The sequence below is a fragment of the Vigna umbellata genome, chromosome 10 (genome assembly GCF_029865625.1).
Source record: "Vigna umbellata cultivar VRB3 chromosome 10, Vumbellata_1.0, whole genome shotgun sequence".
NCBI classification, from domain to species: Eukaryota; Viridiplantae; Streptophyta; class Magnoliopsida; order Fabales; family Fabaceae; genus Vigna; species Vigna umbellata.
The window spans coordinates 14947093-14967550 of record NC_142174.1 but is presented as its reverse complement, the minus strand read 5'-3'; the positions used below and the strand labels follow the sequence as shown (position 1 = coordinate 14967550).

The 20458-nt window shown below is 29.3% G+C and overlaps 4 protein-coding genes across 4 annotated transcripts; 2 read left to right on the top strand and 2 right to left on the bottom strand.

Annotated features, from left to right (window-relative positions):
* Positions 1-1149: 1149 nt before the first annotated feature.
* On the top strand, positions 1150-2848 carry LOC124829193 (thioredoxin-like protein HCF164, chloroplastic). Its single transcript, XM_047302659.2, has 4 exons — positions 1150-1418; positions 1502-1714; positions 1871-1974; positions 2342-2848. The coding sequence occupies exons 1-4, from the start codon at positions 1248-1250 to the stop codon at positions 2622-2624; spliced, it is 771 nt and encodes a 256-aa protein (XP_047158615.2). The 5' UTR covers positions 1150-1247; the 3' UTR covers positions 2625-2848.
* Positions 2849-3803: 955 nt separating this feature from the next.
* On the bottom strand, positions 3804-8387 carry LOC124829194 (wall-associated receptor kinase-like 14). The gene is made up of 4 exons (XM_047302660.2): positions 8176-8387; positions 7200-7940; positions 5474-5554; positions 3804-5256 (listed from the first exon to the last, which is right to left on the bottom strand). Exons 2-4 carry the CDS (start codon positions 7873-7875, stop codon positions 3974-3976), a joined length of 2040 nt encoding a protein of 679 aa, XP_047158616.2. The 5' UTR covers positions 7876-7940; positions 8176-8387; the 3' UTR covers positions 3804-3973.
* Positions 8388-17085: 8698 nt separating this feature from the next.
* On the top strand, positions 17086-18944 carry LOC148191986 (UDP-N-acetylmuramoyl-L-alanyl-D-glutamate-2, 6-diaminopimelate ligase). Its single transcript, XM_088100866.1, has 5 exons — positions 17086-17239; positions 17357-17409; positions 18234-18410; positions 18499-18582; positions 18682-18944. Exons 1-5 carry the CDS (start codon positions 17183-17185, stop codon positions 18848-18850), a joined length of 540 nt encoding a protein of 179 aa, XP_087956992.1. The 5' UTR covers positions 17086-17182; the 3' UTR covers positions 18851-18944.
* Positions 18945-19547: 603 nt separating this feature from the next.
* On the bottom strand, positions 19548-20456 carry LOC148191985 (uncharacterized). The gene has a single exon (XM_088101082.1). The coding sequence runs from the start codon at positions 20186-20188 to the stop codon at positions 19889-19891; it is 300 nt and encodes a 99-aa protein (XP_087957208.1). The 5' UTR covers positions 20189-20456; the 3' UTR covers positions 19548-19888.
* Between the last annotated feature and the right edge of the window lie 2 nt (positions 20457-20458).

Below are 20458 nucleotides of genomic sequence, written 5' to 3'. Positions count from 1 at the left end.
GGTTGAGGACTCACAAAAGGTAGTTTTTCCTTCTTTCAAATTGGTCATTTGACCCTTTATTTTAAAATAATATAATTACAATTTTTTATATAATATTTTTTATTTAATTAGTATTTGTATTCAAGCAATAATGTACAAGATTTTCAAAATTATAAAATATTTATTATATTAATTTGAGTTTATGAAAATATAATTATAATTTAATATAAGTATTTTATTTTATAAAATTAAATAATAATATTTTGATTGTTTTTATAATAAGAAATGTATTTATTATATATATTTTAAAAAAATATATATTATATATAATTATATTTTAAACTATATTATGATTGAGTTAACCAAAATTAAAAATTTAATTTTAAATAAAGCATTGATTAGATGATGTAAAAAAATGTAAATAATAAACTTTAATATATAGATATAAACACAACAATATAACTTCATAGTGTCATAGATATAGTTATGATTCCATGAATATTAAAGGTAAACAATTTAATTAATACAAATAAGTATAATAATATATAGTTATTGATTAATCAAACTTAACATATTGGATATTATTAATCAAACATATAATCATTGGATATCAACCTCTTTACATCTAACGAAACATGTGACGGATTGTCATCATGGGTAAGGTTTTTCTTATCAATTTTGTACTAAGCTTGTTGACAACGGAATATTACAACAACTCTAAAAAAACCTTTTTGTGTTCCAAGCCTTTAAAAGAGTGCAAAAAAGAAGCATCCAAAGATTTAGGTGTAAAATACAAATATTAGTTGACTATACAATAACTCAATTAACAAGTTTAAAAGAGTAAAACGAAATTGAAAAAAATTAAAAAAATATGTGACGAATTAATATATTAAGTTTGTTTAATATTTTTTGTAATCTCATTTACACTTTTCTTCTTATACGTGTTTTTAAAAAGAATGACATTGAATAGATTTTAAATAGAATATTCAAAACTTAAAACTAAGAAAATCATATCTCATTTTAAATTAAAAATGTTTTTATTTTATTTCTTACCTTCCATTTTAATTCAAATAAATTAGACAATTCCTTTTTGTAATGGAATTAACATTCTCCAACAGGAGTTTTTATTATATTTTATAAAATAGAAGTTGAATTTATCTTGTTTCTTTTCCATACTAAGGGACAGAAAGAAAAATCTTCCTTTGTCAACTGTGAACGGTGGGTGTTGCAATCTGAAATTCTGCATCTAGGAAATTTTGGTTCCGTGGATGGCGCGTTTCACATCCCCAAACCCCATCACACTGCACAGATTCCGTCCATGTTTACCAATTACTCGCTTCGCTGCAAATCCTCAACACAGTCGCATCAACACCCGCAAATTTCAGACTTTAGCTTGCCAAACAAATCCTAACCCCAATCAAAAGGATGTCCCTCCAAGGGTATGTTTCCGTTGCTCTGCAAAAACAGAAAATTGGATGAGGTTCTTTATTTCGTACCTTAACTTCCTCTAACCTCTGCTCAGGAACAAGAAAAACCAGTAGTTGAACCTACCACAGTCAATACTCAGACCACTAAGACGACCACAAGTTCACTTCCTCAATTGCCAAACAAAGATGTCAACAACAAAATCGCACTTGTTTCTACTTTAGCGGCTTTGGGACTTTTCCTGTTTGCCAGGTTGGATTTAGGTGTTTCTCTCAAAGATCTCTCTACCACTGCAGTGCCTTACGAAGAGGTTTGGTTATGCCCTCCACTGCTTTTCTTCTTTTAATTAGCTTGTGTTAATTATGTCAATATATCTGTTAGTGTTCCCAAGGTTTTCAAACCGTGTTACATAGTATCTGGCACCATTTTTTTTATAATTCTTGTGCTTTCATATTGGATGGTCCAGGCTCTCTCCAATGGGAAACCCACTGTGGTCGAGTTTTATGCAGATTGGTGTGAGGTATGTCGGGAATTAGCTCCAGACGTATACAAAGTTGAGCAGCAATACAAGTAATCACCTTTTAAGTAAAACACATGCTTTCCTATTTATTATCGTTCATATTAAGCAGAACATTAAGGCCATTTTACATGAGGAAATGTGGAGTTTTGGTTTCTTTTTTACTTTTTACTTTGAATCACAAAACTCTATGTTATCTTTACTTTGGTTTCTGTTTCCAAATATTTGCACTTGGTAAAAATATGTTTTTTTTTTATGTTTACTGTATAATTTTTGAGAAATAAACATCCTGACTGAAAAAATATGATAGTTTTGTAATTAAAAGTGAAGATAAGAAATGAAAACAAAAGTAAACAGAGGTCCTTAATTTTGCTATTGCCAGTGTTAATTAGTGTTGACACAGTTTAATTTTCAACACAGGGATCAAGTTAATTTTGTAATGTTGAATGTTGATAACACAAAGTGGGAGCAAGAGCTTGACGAGTTTGGCGTGGAGGGTATTCCACATTTTTCATTCCTTGATAAGGAAGGGAATGAGGAGGGTAATGTTGTGGGTAGGCTTCCCAGACAGTACCTGCTTGAAAATGTGGATGCCCTTGCTCGTGGACAAGCATCCGTTCCTCACGCTCGTGTTGTAGGCCAATATTCAAGTGCTGAAACAAGGAAAGTGCATCAAGTTGTTGATCCAAGAAGTCATGGTTAGATGACCAGTTTCATCTGTCAGTGAGCAAACAACTTGTTACTCTTGTTTACATTTATTTTTTCTTATCCACATCACAATCTTATTATGAACATTGTGCAAGTCTGTCACAGATTAGGATCTAAAAATCTAGATATCAGTCACACACATGTTAGCTCAAATGTGTCTATATTCTTAGTCTTGTTATAATTAAAATTCACTTGAATGTTTACAGGCCTGTTACTCTATTCATTTTCTGTTTTCTAACCATTTATATCTGTACACTCCACTCCCCTTCAAATTCTAAATGCACGGAATTCTCAGTCTATCAGAAAGTGATGTGTTTATTGGAAACAATGAATTTTCTGCTCCTATCAGGGTTTACCACTCAATAACCACGACTAAGATTTAAATGACATTTGCCATACATCGCGTTTATAATTACAGGACGCCCTTAGGGTTCTACTGGTCAACGCTGTTTTCTACCATATTTGTGTTTTCGTTGGACACTCTTCAAGTTCTAGTGGCCAATGCCTTAAGATTCAACTGTTTTATTGTGAATTTTTCTAACATAACTGAAACTTTCAAATGTATTTGGTGTTTCAAAACATCACCAGCTTAATAGAAATAATATATATTCTTTTGTTCTTTTTCAAAATGAAAATTCACTAAAGCAGGGTTGAGATAGACGTGGATCATGCGTCAACTAATGAAAACATTTTTAAATTAATCTGGTTTATTTCTTAACCGTTCACTTAATCGATTTTAAAAAAGATTTTTATCCATGACAGAGGGTAGAGAAATTAATTATTTTTCTCCGTTATTTTTCAATTTCTTCTGCTATGTTGATTTCTAGCTTTTAGTACAATGCTTGCTCTCATCCTGCACACTATATGTAAGATCCATGTCTGCAAACACTGCCCCAAGATCCCTGGGGATTCTCGTATTCCAGCTACTTTAAGTTTAAAACTGGTTTTGGTTCAAAAGTTGGTTCCGAATAATTTAAAACTTTTGTATATTTTTAAAAGAAATGATGTTTTTATTTTAAAATTAAATTCAAATAATTTTTTTTTTCATATACTGAAACTGTATACCTTGGCATAACTTGGACTACTCAAAGACACCCAAAATGACAATTGTAGCCAAAGGTGGTTTCTTTCAACCATAATTATATACAGTAACTAGCATAGTGTTGATCCTGACTGAGTAGTGAATTCTGCATATTGATCACTGATGATTTATGAATATAATATTTGGAAGTTAATCATACACAAAAATAGGTATAGCAACAACTGCGACAGAGAAAAGGAAGTGTTATATGCCTTTAGTATTCACATTTATGGAGGCTAGCCACCCCAAAGTAAGTATACATGTCAAGGGATGACATTTACTAACAAGCTGTTTGACGAAAGTGAGCTGTGTCCACTCGACCAATGAATAGGATCATGTACTGATACAGGAGAGCTGTCTTTCACCTCCACAGAATGAAAAAATCTCTCAATCTTCTGGGGAACTATCAATCTCGCACTCCCTTGGCCAGCCTTTTTGATACCACTCAATGACTTTTCACTTCCACTGCGAGGTGATGAACAAGTGGATCCATTCGATGAAGTCATGGCAGTTTCCTCCATAGTTGCCCATCCACTGCGTTTAATGTGTTCTAGCTCCTCTGCCACTTCCATCATAGTAGGCCTCATGTCACTGTGAAAAGCAAGGCATCTAAATGCAAGCTCAGCTACCTTATGAATAGAATACAGTGTCCAAGCATCTCTGTGTGGTTCAAGGAAGGGGTCTATGATCTCATCTACAGCACCCCTCCTAATCCTATCTACGGCAAGTGCAGCTAAGTTAACCTCACTCCTAGGTCGAGAAAAATCAACCGCTTTCATGGCAGTTATTATCTCTACCAAGACCACTCCAAAACTGTACACATCACTTTTATCAGAAAGATGGAAGTTCTGGTGGTATTGGGGATCCACATAACCAGGAGTCCCCTGTGGAGCGGTTGAGATATGAGATGTTTCTGTCATGCCAAGCCTAGAAAGCCCAAAATCAGCTATCTTAGATTTGAAGTGATAATCCAAAAGTATATTACTAGATTTTATGTCTCTGTGGTAAATTGGGGGGTGAATTGCGGAATGGAGATATGCTATAGCATTAGCAGTTTCAGTAGCTATGGTAAGTCTTACTGTCCACGGCAGTCCTTCACTCCTCTCTCTTTGCAAGTGCTGAGAAAGTGTTCCATTTTGCATATATTCATAAACAAGGATCTGCTCTCCCTTCTCTATGCAGCAACCTAAGAGCCGAACTAAATTTGGATGACTCACTGAAGAAAGGAGCTTGATCTCATTCATGACTTGGTCAGCACTGTTGGTGTCTCTTTGCCTTAACTTCTTGATAGCAACCCATTCATCACTGTGCAGTTTTCCGGCGTAAACTGTACCAAATGCCCCGGTTCCCAGCCTGTGTTTCTCAGAGAAAGAATTTGTGGCTTTTTCTACTTCTTTGTAGGGATAGAAAGGTATACTTGAGTTTCCTGCAGCTTCACGTAATTGCCGCTTTACTCTGGTATGTTTTCCCAACCAAATAGAGCGGCGCCTAGCACAGTAGCATAGAAGAAATAGACCAGCCACCACCAAAGCTCCAGCTATGCTCGCTGTCAAGTGTGAACAATCATGCAGAATTAATCCAAATATGAAATTTAAGAACTTCTCTTCTGTATTCATGTTTGTATCAAGAACGTGAAAAAATATGCATTCAATAAAAGTTTGACAGGTTAACAAAGATTCTCGTGTGAAACAAATTTCCAACATATGACTATATACAGTGAAACGAGTAGGACATTAAGATGTTAAGGTTCTATTCTATAATACCTCCAACAGCAACGCCGATTTTGGTTGCTTTTCCACATCCTCCGGAAGCCAGTGTCGATGCACTGCAACTTGAAGCCGAAGCTGATGACAAGGCAACCGTAGGAACAGATTAAAATCAATGACGATATATGCTAAAAAAACTAATATATCACATTAGATGATAAAAACATATGTTCTGGATATGCAGTATCTACTAAAATCTTCCTCGTTTGATCTATAGCTTTTGAAGACATGATTGTTATTGATCAGAAATTGCTTCAGTTTTTATTAATGTTTGAATTCTGTAAAGTTTTAATTATAAACCCGTCTGAATTAAAAAATAAACCAAACACGTGCAATAGGAAAAATCGTCAAGACGTGGCACAGAAAATGTTCGAACTAAGGTTTTATGTCAATATGAGATATCTATATTGAGAAAATGTCTAGTAGAAAGGGTAATTCGAATCACATTCAATTTGCGTTGTCAACATATGGGTGATAAATAAATTTTCAGTGATGCCATATGCCTAATGTTACGAGTAGTAATTACTACCTTAAATTTGGCAAGTTCCTAATACTAATTGCTCACGTTGAGCAATATCTCCCGTTTGACCACGTCTAATACATTGAAAATTCAATTCCATTCAACCACGCATGTGCAGCCAAAACATGTTGACTTTTGATTTCTCAAGGATTCTGTTCGGTTAAGTTACCATTTAAAACAAATAACGCGTTCGTTATTCCCTCCAACCCTACTCAAATAAAAGAAAACTCAGAACATAACGCCAATAATCTATGCAGTTGCCATACTCCCTATCTTCCATGAGATTGGATTCCTTAGAGAAGTAACACGAAAATTATAATGGGGTAAAAATTAAATAGGTTTATAAGCAAAGCTATCAATAGCTGTTCTTCCATATCTATCCAAAATTAGGGAACCTGCAATGCCTTGTGAACTACACGACCACCAGAAGAAAAACAAAATGCAAGTTGTTTTATCAGAAAGGGAAAGTCAACGTGGTTTTACAGGTAGGGTTTAGGTGAGCTAGTACAGTGTACGTCTCTTCATACTTTTGTTTTAAAAAATATTTGTTTTTTTCTTAACTTTTGAATACATCATTAATAATTCAGTAGTATGCACTCAAATATTTTACGAGTACAAACATATTCGAATATAAAGTCAATGTTTATATTTAAGAAAGATATATAAGTATTATTTTGTACATTACTTATAAAACATGATAAAATATTTTACTGAAAAAATCTAAAATAATTAATTATAAAATAAGAGAGAGAGAGAGAGAGAGAGAGAGAGAGAGAGAGAGAGAGGGAGATTATATTGTTATAACATATTAACAAATTTTTCCATTCCATCCATTGAGTTTAGGTCATTCTCAAGCTAAAAAGGAAATCAATGCTCTTGTACGATGTTAACTCTGCAAATTAAGAAGAAAATGTGCATGTTTTCTGCAAATAGAATGTGAAAAAAATGAGTGCAGTCTCTCGATATGGTGTGATAGATATACACTAGGCACCTAACATTTTAAAGAAGATGGGTATTTGTTTGAGACGGGTCAAAATTGGGGTCTTGCCACATGGTTATCCAGCACATAAAGCCGCAAGCAGGTGTTAAATTCTCAGTCAAACCCCGCAATTTTTCCACAAGCAAGAACCAAACCATATAATAATAAAATAATAAAACCAGTAGATAGATAAATATATGATTATATAAATAATGTGAACTCACTTTTCCGGCAACCGGTGCCATTTATGAAGCCGTCGCCGGTGAAACCATGGATACACTGGCACCGAAACCCTCTTTGGACCGTTGAGCAGGTAGCGTTTTCAGAACATTCATCACACTGTCCTTGAAGCCACCACGCCAACTCGACCACCTGAAACTGCAGCGTAATCTCCTTGCTCTGCCCAAAATAAATCGCAGAGAACAAGTAATTACACTTAGTTTCTTTCAAATCTTTGTACGTCAGAACACCCGCCTCATCTTGTTTCGAAAAGCAACTGATATTACCACTTGTCTTATCGCAGGTTTCCACAAAATTCGAAGCCGGAAAAGCGCACCCTCGAGACGCATCGCTGCAATCTTGCACCAGAAAGCTGTTGTTAACAGAGGGAGCAAAATTGTTACCGAAAAGTGGCTCGATGGATTCCATGCTGCGGTTGCATTTTGCAGGGAGATTGACGAGTATGTTGCTGTTGGTAATGTTTTGGACCAGAAATTCGTGAAGACGAACTTTGTTGTCGGAACAGTTTAGTATGATTTCACAACCTTCGGAGAATCCGAAAGGGAACCGAACACTCTGCTTCCCGCATTGCCTATTACAGGTGAGGTTTTGCGCTCTTGTTGTGCACGCTATCAAGATCGTGAGGACTATAACGAGATTCGTACGGTGGTGAACAAACATTTTTAGATGCTCATTGAAACTGAACTAACTTCAAATTGGTAATCACTATCATCCCCCTTCCCTTGCTGAAAATTATTAAAACAAAAATTCAACTTGAATTCTCCCGAAACATGGTAAGACGATAATCTTTCAGATGATGGATTAAATGAAAATTAAAGGTTGTGATCGGTGCCGTTGGGTAGCCATCTATCTCAATAAATGCGTGCTCATACAAGAGAACCAATCCCCTTTGAGGGAAAATTTAAAAAAGAAAACTGAAAAAAAAATGAATTAATTGCCCAGAGACATAAATATGCATACCTTCAGAGGTTCTGCAAAGGTTGAAATTAATGACTGCAGCAGTTGAAGAAGTAATTCAGCACAGCACACACAACACAACACCCTTCTAAGATATGTGTTTTGTCTGCTTAACGTTCTTCTCCGACGGGAAAACAATAAAACGGAAGTTGCAGCAGAGCGTAGGTTGTGAATTGAAGAATACTCTAATAGTAAGAAAGTTAGCCACCACATTCACACTTTGTTAATGTCTTGGAAATAAAATACATGTGACAGTCGACATCTTTTTCTGAACATGAAATACCGAATGTACCCCTCAATGAACTTTCTTCTGCACAAAATGCCCCTCTTCCATAGCCAAATTACGCCCACTGCACGTAAAATTTTAGTTGGTCAAAACAAGGCAAATTGTAAGAAGTTTGACTTATACCACACATTTTCTAGTTTGAGCCCTATATATACACAGTATTGTTTTCTCCGATTGTACTTTTTTACTAAAAATGTTTGCTATGGCTGTATAAGACATGATTTAACAAGATTAAAATTCTTTTAGAAAACAAAAAAAATTATCATAAATTAATTTATGCATCAATTAAGTTTTAGAAGTTTATATATACATAATGATAGGTTCAATATCTACCGTAAAATCACACAAATTTTCTATAAACTCCCAAAATCAATCAAATTTGTATTATTTATTAAGAACTAATTATAAAATGAATTTAGACTCAACTATATTAATCAACTCAATATTAAACGTTGTAATTTAAAATATCCTTTTAGTTATTATTACTAGTAAAAATATATGTTTTTCTCTTTTTCTTGATACAGACAATTAATTTAATTCAAAAAAATTAAATAAATATTCAATTAAAAAATAAAATGATAAAATAATTACTTTAATTCAAAAAATGATTAAATTTAAATTAACAGTCATTTTAAAGGTAAAAATGAAAATATAATTATTGTAATTTAAAATAATAATTACTTAAAATGTAAAATTAAATATATATATATATATATATATATATATATATATACAAAAAAAAAAAGAATACCCTTAATGGTATAAACAATAACACTTTTTTATTTTAACTTATGTAAAACTTTTAGAAAATTATTTGATATATTCTAAATTGGAAGTTCTCTCACAGATTGTTCTAAAAAATTATTTTAAAAACTTATCTTTAATATTGATTTGTAAATAAGGATCCGTTTTGAAACTATTTTTACATTTATTTAAATAACTCTAAAATGTTTTGACTTTAAATTTGTTGAATTAAACTATTTTAAAAAATTAAAGTTCATCACAATTTTCTTAAAATACATTTTAAAACAATAAAAAGTTGAAAATATATTTAAATTATCGTTAACAATGTATAACTGAATTAAGGGAAATAAACATAAACAATTTTGTTTGTAGGAGATAAATAATTTACACTCTTATATCAGTTAGGGGGAAGCGTTGATATAACAAAAGGTTTAGGTCCCTATTTTTGTTCAGAATTTGAAATAGGTTCCTTTATTTTTTGACGTCTCAATTGGATCCTTATTTTTGTTAATTTGATGCAAATAAATCATTTCCGTCAATTTCATCAAACGGCGTTAATGAATGTGTGACGTGGCCTTACACGTGTCAATACTGTCCTCAGGCCGGTCACGTCACACATTCATTAACGCCGTTTGATAAAATTGACGGAAATGATTTATTTGCATCAAATTAACAAAAATAAGGACCCAATTGAGACGCCAAAAAATAAAGGAACCTATTTCAAATTCTGAACAAAAACAGGGACTATTGAGACATTAAACCTATAACAAAATCATGGAACTTTTATGTTTGGCTATAAATTAATCAGATTGTTTGGTGTGAAATGAATGGTGCCCTCCTTTTCATTTTGTTGTTTCTCTTCGGCTTATGACCACTAATCTGCTACCAGGTTTCCACCATATCTATCATGATTACTTTATTTCTAATCAAATTACATGTTTGTAAGACTTAAAATAGATGATGACTGTCTTTTTTTATTTTAATGAAGATAGATCCACTTAACTGGTCACTCAAACAGATCTCAAGGAGTTATAAATCAATTTATTCATTTCCATATATACTAAAAAAACTATAATTTCAAAATGTTATAACTTTTAATTAGTTTTTTTGTTGAGATTTTAATTATGATTTCAAAATGAAGATATATTCAAATAAAAAATAATTTATTTTCTTTTTTAGTTATTTATTTGCTGTAATATAAAATTAATATCAAGAAAAATATCTATGTTATTTTATTTTAGTAATTATTTTAATATTTTTTAAATTATTTATTTTATTAAAATGTAGTAAAATATATTTTTAAATATTTAATTATTAGCTATGTTTAGATAATTGATTATATGTAATGTATAGTCGAAAATGATTCAATTGCTTCATAAATCTTCACATCGTAAAGAAAAAAAGTGTAACTAAATATTTTTGTCTATAACAATATTAAATTTATGGATTAAAACATACAAATAAACTAATCACTTATTAGTACGAGGAGATGAAATAGTTTACTTACTATAGTGAAATATTTACTTTCTAAATTTGGAGACAGAATTTCGTATACAAGTCTCAAACTTTCAAAAACTAATATATTTAATTTTTTTAACTCAATTATAAAACTCTCTTGATATTTTAAATGACGATTTATGTGGATATTGTTTACACCATTTTTGGTACATTTAAATTTAAATGTAAATTTAAAACATATTTTAACAAGTAAAAAAGAGTTAATGTTATTGAATTAAAAAAATTATATCTATTTAATTTTTTTAAAATTTAAAATATATCAAAATTTGAGACATAAATAAATTTTAATTTCACATTTAAATTTATGAACTAAAAAAAATTAACCTAAAAAACTACATAAAAATAATAATTGTCAAATATATTCACAAAATATTTATGACATGTTTATTTAGATACCCATTAATATTTTTTAATTAAGTTTATTTTAAAAAATTCTTTTAAATACAAATTAAATAAAATTTTGATCTTAAATTAGAATCTAAATTAATTGTATAATAAAATAACATTGAATAAAATTATTTGTTTAGAAAAAGCACCAAGATAAACGTTTAAAGGAAATCATAATTTTAAAAGAAAATTAATTCAATAAGTCTAAATAGAAACACAAATTTAATAATAATAATAATAAAATTATTAAAAAATTAATTATCAATATTCTTCTGATTAATAATCTTATTTGATTCATTTAATTCTTAAAAAATATACAAATAAATTTATATATTTCGTTCATTGATAAGAAATAATAGTTAAAATACTTATACCTATTATGTAAAAGCGAATTTATTAAAGGTTTCATTTTCATATGATAACTCCTCTAATTATAAAAAAAAGTACATATTTTTCATTCTTGACCACATATGTTAAATTGAACATTATATTTAAGTAGATTGAATTTAAATTAATTGGTGAAGTGAATTTTTTTTTATAGTTATATATATATATATATATATATATATATATATATATATATATGATAAAGTTTCATTTTATGTGGAATATTTAATGCATTCTCTTATTACAGTAATAACATAAAATGTGAAAATCGAGAAAAACTAAATAATAAGTGATAAAATAGATCCAAAATTTAATTAAAAGATATATATCATGATATTAAGAAGAAAACTTAAATCTAAACTCAATCAGTATGACTCTATAAAATAAAATTTGTTCTAGTTTATATATTATAATTTTTTTTTATTTCTACTAGAATCTTCAATACTTAATTAACTTTTAGTTAAGTAAAATATGTACGAGAGCATCTCCGAATAAGATATTATTCATCCATAGAATTGGATTCATATTTATCGGTTAAATAAACTCTCACCCATCCGATTTCTTAGACCCAAACAACCTATACAGATTCTTAATCTTTCTTAAAAAAAACAAGTTTTCTGTAACATTTTTCCCATTACATACAACAATTTTAGCAAATTGTTTTCCATTTAAACAATATTTTTATTTACTTATTTATCCACGACCAAAATAGTTTACTACTGTTAATAAACGTGTGTATATATGTAAAAAACTTAAATCGATACTCAATGAAATAAAAAAACTAAATTATTTTGAAGAAAAAATGAACTCAATTATTATTTCAATTTAGTTTAAAAAGGAAATTATTACTTCTAAATAAAAAATTTAAACTAAACTCAATCATAATTTACGAGATTAAACAGTAAAAATTAAAATAAAATATTTATCAATAACGATTCAAATAAATTAAATAGTAAAAAAATTTAGATTAATTTGATTTATTTAAATGATAGAAGTGATTCATTTAAACAATCATACCATGTATACTTTGTGTGGAATTCATTTGGACTGGTTCATACATTTTACGCAGTTTGTCACTGTGCCAGTTAAGATCAAAGAATGGGATTATGAAATCTCATACAATTATCTATAATTAATTTTATAGAAATGTCCATGTCAAATTAACTATATGAATTGCCATTTCATTACTACTTGCAAGCACATAAATGGACGTTGATAATAACATATTAATATTTCAATGTCAGTAAGTGCCAGTTGTAGAACAGTACAAGTTGCGGCTGCATGAATTCACATTTTTCCATCTCTCTTTTACTTTTTTCTTTCAATCTTTAAGATGTAATAAGGCAGAAAAAAAAATTATAAAAGTTGGTGTCATACTATAATACTACGTCAAGTGGTAGTTAAAGGGCATAGCCATAGCCATGAATGCTGCATTTTTCCAAGTCAATTCAATTTAGAACAATCTATTCTCATCTAAACATAACAACAGACAAAGCAATCCAGAGTCAACAAAACAAACACTGCCAAGAAAAAAAGGGATAACGTGTTTATATTTGTTACATGAATTAATTTGGTTTTTAAACTATCTTAGTTTTAAAAAAAAAAAAGGAAAATTCAAAATGCATCTTCATGTTTTAAGTTTGTATTTTGATAACAGCGTTTAGTATATATTTATGGAATAAAAAAATTAAGCTAAAGTAATTGGACTTTTAACTTATTTTTTTTAAAAAAAACTCAAGTTTATGATTGTTATCGTTCATTGAAGGCAAATCCAATCATGCAAACAATTGCACAAGAGAAGTAAAGTTTCAATTCGTTACTCAGTCTATTATCGTATTTTACTGGAAATTCAAAATTCCATACACTGTTAAAGAAAAAAAAAACGAAGATTCGATTTATTAGTGTTACTAATATCACAACTTATCATGATCAAAACGTGTGGAGAAATATTTTGAGAAATAGTTTAACTAGGTCACAACGTTACGTGGGAATCTAAGTAGTTTCCATTTGTGACTCCTTCTCGTTATGGGAATTTCTGCTCAATATTAATGATGTTGGGACCTTATACTAAACAAATATATATTTAGTTATATGCTATGAAACCGTAATTTTGTTTTTATAATTTCTAAGAATAAATATAACCAAAGAATTAAGATACTGGAGCTTTATTTCCACGGCTATATAATCCCCATTTTGTAATGATCACATAATATGTTGATTTTTCAAATTTTGTTGCGCTACTTTTTTAATGTTTAAATTTGTTAGTAATTATATTATCAGGAGGCACCTGATTTCGTAATAGAAGTAAAGTTTGAATTTATTACTGATTTTATTATTATTATAATTGCACTAGAAAAGTGAAGTTTCGATCTATTAATTGTTAGTTTTTTTTTTTTTAATTCTTAAGACAATAGATGTGTACTGTATTTTGTTTTTATATACAGTTTTTTTAGGTTGATTTTTTCCTCATTGTGAGACCAAACTTACACTTAGAATTCACATTAATACTCCCAAGATCGATCCTTATGTTGACAAGAAATAGAAGACATTAAGATTCAGATGAATGAGAATATTAAGAATGAAAGTTTAATTTATAATAAATATCAAAGAGTTAAAATCATCGTATTATGGACACGTATTAATTCAATAAATATAAACCTTTTTAAAGTGTATCAATCTGAAAACATAATGATTGACAACTAAAATGAAAGGCAAAAAGAAGAAGAAATAAAACTAACAATACGCAATCATATAATTTTACTCAAGAGGGGAATACGATTTTAATATCTTTCTTTATAAATTTAAAGAGAACACAATAACACTTTCTAAATTGCAATGATAATATGATTTTTCCAACACATAATCTCCATGAAAGTTTAAATAACAAATATTTCATTTCTTACAACTTTTTTATATGCGTTTTCACATTGTTATACTAAATATGTATTAAAAAGAATAATTATTCTCTTGTATGATAAATCGTACACTTAAACATGGATAACAATAAAAAAAATACAACTACTGAAATTAGTAGAAATGTTAGTTACACTTTTCACATTTTTTTTCACATGCATTAGAATTATAAAAGAAATTTATGAGATTCTAGTATATTTTAATGAAAAAAACAGTATAATCCTTAATAAACAACGAAGTAAAACTTCCCTTTTCAAGAGTAAGGTTAATTTTGTTGATTTTTAACCCAAATTCAAAGCGTGGTGCCACCAAGTCAAAAGCAGAAGCTTTAAAATTTATTTTTGTAGAAGACAGGCTTCCTTTCATTTTAAAAGTTGACACAAAAAGTCATTTATATATTCAATTGGGCACGCAGCAGAAGGATAAATAAAATGAAAAAAAAAATCCCTATTCAAGAGTATATTTACATTGTCATTTTGAAGAATTTATACCATAAAACAATCATAACATATTGACTAGAGTGAAAGAATGTAAAGGGTTTCCAAGTATACAAATGATAAAAGAATAATTATAATAAGATGATGACTAATTAAAAAGAAAACATTTAAATTATCAACAATTCAGCATGTTACCCTTCTAGTCTCATGTCCTAGTCATAGATATGCATATAATTATTAAATGTTCCCGGTCAATTACAATTACACTACTTTTTCATTTCATTTATTTCCAATTTCAATGACTTTTTTTTTGAAGACTGATCATTTTCCTTATATCATAAATTCTGAACGATAAAAGAAAAATCTTGCATCGTTTGTTTGTGTTGTTTTGATGTTATGAAACATTATTTGCCTATTGACTTTGAAGCCACTCTATAATTTGTTCAAGCTTATCAACATGCAGAAAATTTAGGACAAGATCTTTAGTGAGTGATTATGACCCTTCTTGGCAGAATTGTCGTCTACTAAAACAAATCTCTACATTTGATAGGACTCCGGATATATAATTTTTGAATCTATAATTTATAATGGTGTTTTTATTTTTATAATGATGTCTCTTTGTGAAGAATAAATTTTTTTCCCATCGTTTTTAATTTTCCAATGATATTAATTCACAATGAGAAAAATAAAACTAACAAATATTTAGAAACAAGCTATTAGAATATGCACAATAATTGGGGTATGAAAAATGTTATTTTTTTTTCCTTCTACAATCATTATAATAGAAGAAAATAAATATTTTGAAAGAGTATTTTTTTTAAAATTATTCTTAGAATAATTTATGAGTTAACATGCATAATTATAATATTAATTTATTGAACATTTTAATGCTTTGTTTTGGGCCATTGTAGAAAATTTCAAGTGTTTCATCCTACACTTCCAAAATTTCATCCTGCAGCTCTAAAAATTTCACTTTTAACCTTGTGAAATCTCATCATTATCCTGCACTTCTAATTTTATAGAAAATTTTAATTTTAACTTTAATAAATATATTTTTATTTTCTTTTTTTTTGTTAAAAAGACTCCACACCACCTTAATAATAACTAAATTTAAAATTTAAATATTATTTAATATAATTTTATACTTTAATAATTATTAAAATATGATTTATATTATAATAATAGTTATATTAAAAATATAAAAATAAAATAATTAAAATAAAAATAATAACAATAAAAATAAAATTATATTAAATAAAATATTTAATATATTCAAATATATTAAATTATATTAAAATAGTAAATTAAATTAAATAATTATTAAAATTTAAATAAAAAATAAAATTATATTAAATAAAATATTTAAATATACTAAATTATATTAAAATATTAAATTAAATTAAATAATTATTAAAATTTATATATAAAATAAAATTTTAAAATCATTCTTTATCGATATGATATCTGATTCATAACTTATCCGATATGTATATTCGATTAACAAATTTCTCAAAAATTTGTTTTTTTAAAATTTTAATAATTATTAAATTTAATTTAATATTTAATATAATTTAATATATTTAAATATATTAAATATGATTTTAAGTATCATTTTTATTTTAGTTATTATTTTTTAATTTTTTTAATAGAACTATTTTAAAAATATAAATTATATTTTATTAATTATTAAAATATAAAAATATAATAAGTAATATTATAATTTTTATTTAAGTTTAATATTTATTAAATTTTAAATAAAAAGCAAAAGTATTAACATATTTTACAGATTTTAATATATAAATAAGTTTTTTAAAATTTTCATTTTTATTTAAAATTTAATAATTATTTAATTTATTTTAATATTCTATTATAATTTAATATATTAAATCAAATTTATTATTATTATTATTTATTATTATTTTATTTTTATGTTTTTAATTACTAAAATACAAAATTATTTCAAATAATATTTAAATTTTAAATTAAATTAAATTATTATTAAGCTGGTGATGATTGTTTTTAATAAAAAGAAAAGAAAATGAAAAAATATTTATTTAAGTTAAAAGTTAAAGTTTTGAAAAAGTTGGAGGTGCAGAATGAGATATCAAAAGGTTAAAAGTAAAATTTTTGAAGATGTAGGATGAGATGTTGAAAATGTAGGATGAAATAATCTTTCAGCGGGCTTTTGCTCTCACCTGTACTAGCCCAATAGCCCAATAAAATATTTTACTCACTGTCCCGGGCGTGGTACAAAACATAAAATATGCATTGCTTAAACCCTAGAAAGAGTTTCTGATTCGATTTCAAAGGTGAAAGAAGGATTTTCAGAGGAGCATCGATGTCGGACAGAGAAGACAACGATTCCGACGCCCCCGAGGAATTCACAACAGAACAGGTATATGATTTCTTCTTCTTCTTCTTCTTCTTCTTCTTTTGTTGTCAATTAAACCAATCAATTTCATGACCTGACTGGTAACAAGATCAATACTTAACACAAGGTTGACCATCGCAGGGTTTACGGCAAGACGAAGAGATTCAAAGGGTTCAAAGAGAAAACAAATCCAGGTATTGCTTTAAATGTGTCTGTTTATTAATCTAAGTTGTCTAGAGTAAAACTGAAAAAATAAGTTTTTTGTTTGAATAAAAAACTGGTAAACTTCCCTAATTTTTTATTGAAACATGGTTCAATAGAGTTGAATAAAAACTCGCCAATGTATATAGATTCTGGGCTAATTCCAAGCTTGGTCTAAATACCATTGAGGGGTTGGTTGGGTAAGGAGGGAGTATGACTACGAATGTTGCGGAGTATATTCACTAGCTTTCTCTTATTGCAAGACACGAGTTTGAGAGGTTCTCATTTTGCTGTTAAGTGTTATTCATTGATTAACACTTAGGTTCTTAATGGTTTTGAAAAAATACTCAAGAGAACTGAGCAAACTTGGGCCTGTTCAGGGTATATTTAAAAGGGCTATTTAGCTCTATATCAGTGAATTGGGAATCTGCAAGTTCATGGAAGGATATTATATTGTCAATTGTTTCTTAAATTATGGATTGATATATGTTGAACATTTTGCTGCTAAGTGTTATTCATTGATTAACACTTTGGTTCTTAATGGTTTTGAAAAAATAAGAGAACTGCGCAAACCTGGGCCTGTTCAGGGTATATTTATAAGGGCTATTTAGCTCTATATCAGTGAATTGGGAATCTGCAAGTTCATGGAAGGATATTATATTATCAATTGTTTCTTAAACTATGGATTGATATATGTTGAAGATTTATAGGTTAAGATATACTTGTATGCTCTTAAGCTCTGTTAGTCACTTGTAGGATATATTTTTGGTCTCCTGCAGAACCATCAATTAAATGACTCTACGACTTTGATTGGTAGGGTTGTACGCGAAGCAAAAGAGCGTAGGAGGAAATGGGCCCAAAACATAACTCCTAGACCATCTAAAGCTGGTAAAAATTCTCAAATTGTAATAGACTCTGAACCTCAGCAAAAACCGAAAGCAGCCGATGGATTTCTCCCCGAGGATATTGTCCAAATGCTTGCTGCCCGTGAGAAGTATGTAGATCTGCCATTTTTTTTTCTCTTGTGCGATATGTGTATTTTTATTGGAACAAATCTCTAAGATGCTATAATTCGCTTGCAGTCATGTTTCATTTTCTGACACTAAGGAGGAGAAAGATGAAACAAAGTCTACCATTTCAAGGAAGAGAAAATCAAGGAAGTCAGGGTTAGAATTTTCATTCTTTTTTATTGCATTCATTTCTGTGACGATGCATTCGTGTTACATTTTGTCCTGTATTTATTGTGTTCGTACCGTGACTTGCAGTTTGAAACCTGTTATTTTGAGCAAAATAGGTCCTCCTCAATGCTCAAACAGTGCCCTGGAGTTCTTGAAAGAAAGGAAAATGTCAGTTCGAAGATCGTCTTCAGTTTTGAACAATTCCAAGCGAGCACTCCGTCTTCTTTCTCGTTCAGGGGTTCTTGGCAGGAAATGATAATGTTAATTGATTTGTCTTAATTTTTGGCCAGTGGGGTTATTGTTGCAATATTTACTTTTAAGCTATCATGATTATTGCTGCTGTTGGTCCACCCTACTGAGTTGTAATCTATAGATATTCTAATTTGTTTGGATTATAAATAGGAAAGATAAAATGAAATCGAAGTTGAGTAAAAAATTATTTTATTGTACAAAAATAAGAAGAAAATGGAGGGTGCGTCTTTTCTTGTGCGGATGAATAAAGGGTATGGTAGGAAGGTATTCTTATATTAATTAATTTTTTTAATAAGAATCTTTTTCTCTATAATTTGCTGCTTAACAATTTTTTTATTCGTACGAAAATATTTAATCTTTTTTAGAGATTTATGTCAATTCGAGGGAAATGGGGAATACATTTTCAATCAGAAATAATTTGCTTATTTATCCGCGTAAAAAGTAGTACTGAAAGGTAGTTATTTTTGTCCTATTTTCTTTTATTTTAGAAGTAGGAATAACACCGAGGGCTTGTCTGATTTACTTATCACCTCTTGTTATCTTAAACGATTCTATTCTTAAGTAATTTCTTATCAAAACCTCAAATTGGTTTTGGTGATAGATGTTTCAAAACATAAAAAAATAGAGACAGACAACTCATCATCAGTTCCTTTTATGCTTTTCACCCTCTTCAATTCGCACTTTTGCTTTGCCCTATCAGATTGCAGTCAAGAATTTATGTTTATAGATTTCAAAAGCTAAATAAAGTAATTGAAAATGGAACTCAAACACAACATAAAATGGTTGAAGTTTCTGTCTCAAGGACAACAAGGATAAAGAAAAAGGCACACGTAAAGTTGTGTTTTTGAGTAGAAGTTCTGCCTAACATCTGATCTATATTGATCGTGGTTTGAGCTACAAATTAAATCTTGTTAATTTACAGTGGCACAATCATTTCTTCAACGTTCAAATCTAGTAATTTGACTAATGATAATATACCGTAGTTTAGTACTTCCACATTCAATATAAGGGAATATCTCAGCTATGATGAGTTGCATGTATTTCAAGGAGCAGAGAATACATCATATTGTTGTAGCCAAATCTGTTCTTGAGTTGAAGGTGTGTTGCCTTTGGAGCTGCCGAAAAGACCATCAAAAGCGCCTTTGATTCTGTTTAGGGACTTGCGGTGTCGAATGCGATGAAGAACTTCTTGTTTGTTAAGGGTCTGTGGTGATGCTTTGGAAGACAAGGATGACTTCAACTGGAGCTGGCTTGAGACACCATGAACTGGGTCATTGTCTTGCACGTGTCTGCGGCTCGACTTGTCAGTCTCTGCTTCGGGTCTGGAGATCTCGAAATCCATTTTGGTTTAGGTTTTTGTTTGATTAGAATGCTGCTAAACACAGGACATGAATGTTAAAGTGGTGGAAGACGTTGAAATATATAAGCACAGATCACCGATAAGAAGGGTTTCACTTTCAGGCTTCTCTTCAAACCAAAGCCTGTTGTTTCTCTCAAACAAGGGATGCAGACGTAAGTATCGTCCAAGAGACAAAAACTGCGTGTTAACTAATAAAAGGTTTTTCAGACATTCACCGCATTTTCATCAAACCACCAAAGATATTCTGCTGCC

What these genes read in the sequence shown, in the direction of transcription:
- LOC148191986 (XM_088100866.1), top strand. Translation starts at nt 17,183, where the DNA reads ATGTCGGACAGAGAAGACAACGATTCCGACGCCCCCGAGGAATTCACA. An exon ending in CAAAGAGAAAACAAATCCAG is followed by an intron (nt 17,410 to 18,233) that starts GTATTGCTTTAA and finishes TTTGATTGGTAG; the next exon opens with GGTTGTACGCGAAGCAAAAG. An exon ending in ATGCTTGCTGCCCGTGAGAA is followed by an intron (nt 18,411 to 18,498) that starts GTATGTAGATCT and finishes ATTCGCTTGCAG; the next exon opens with TCATGTTTCATTTTCTGACA.
- LOC148191985 (XM_088101082.1), bottom strand. Translation starts at nt 20,188, where the DNA reads ATGGATTTCGAGATCTCCAGACCCGAAGCAGAGACTGACAAGTCGAGC.
- LOC124829194 (XM_047302660.2), bottom strand. Translation starts at nt 7,875, where the DNA reads ATGTTTGTTCACCACCGTACGAATCTCGTTATAGTCCTCACGATCTTG. An exon ending in TGGCACCGGTTGCCGGAAAA is followed by an intron (nt 5,555 to 7,199) that starts GTGAGTTCACAT and finishes CCTTGTCATCAG; the next exon opens with CTTCGGCTTCAAGTTGCAGT. An exon ending in AATCGGCGTTGCTGTTGGAG is followed by an intron (nt 5,257 to 5,473) that starts GTATTATAGAAT and finishes CACACTTGACAG; the next exon opens with CGAGCATAGCTGGAGCTTTG.
- LOC124829193 (XM_047302659.2), top strand. Translation starts at nt 1,248, where the DNA reads ATGGCGCGTTTCACATCCCCAAACCCCATCACACTGCACAGATTCCGT. An exon ending in CTGCAGTGCCTTACGAAGAG is followed by an intron (nt 1,715 to 1,870) that starts GTTTGGTTATGC and finishes TGGATGGTCCAG; the next exon opens with GCTCTCTCCAATGGGAAACC. An exon ending in AAAGTTGAGCAGCAATACAA is followed by an intron (nt 1,975 to 2,341) that starts GTAATCACCTTT and finishes TTTTCAACACAG; the next exon opens with GGATCAAGTTAATTTTGTAA.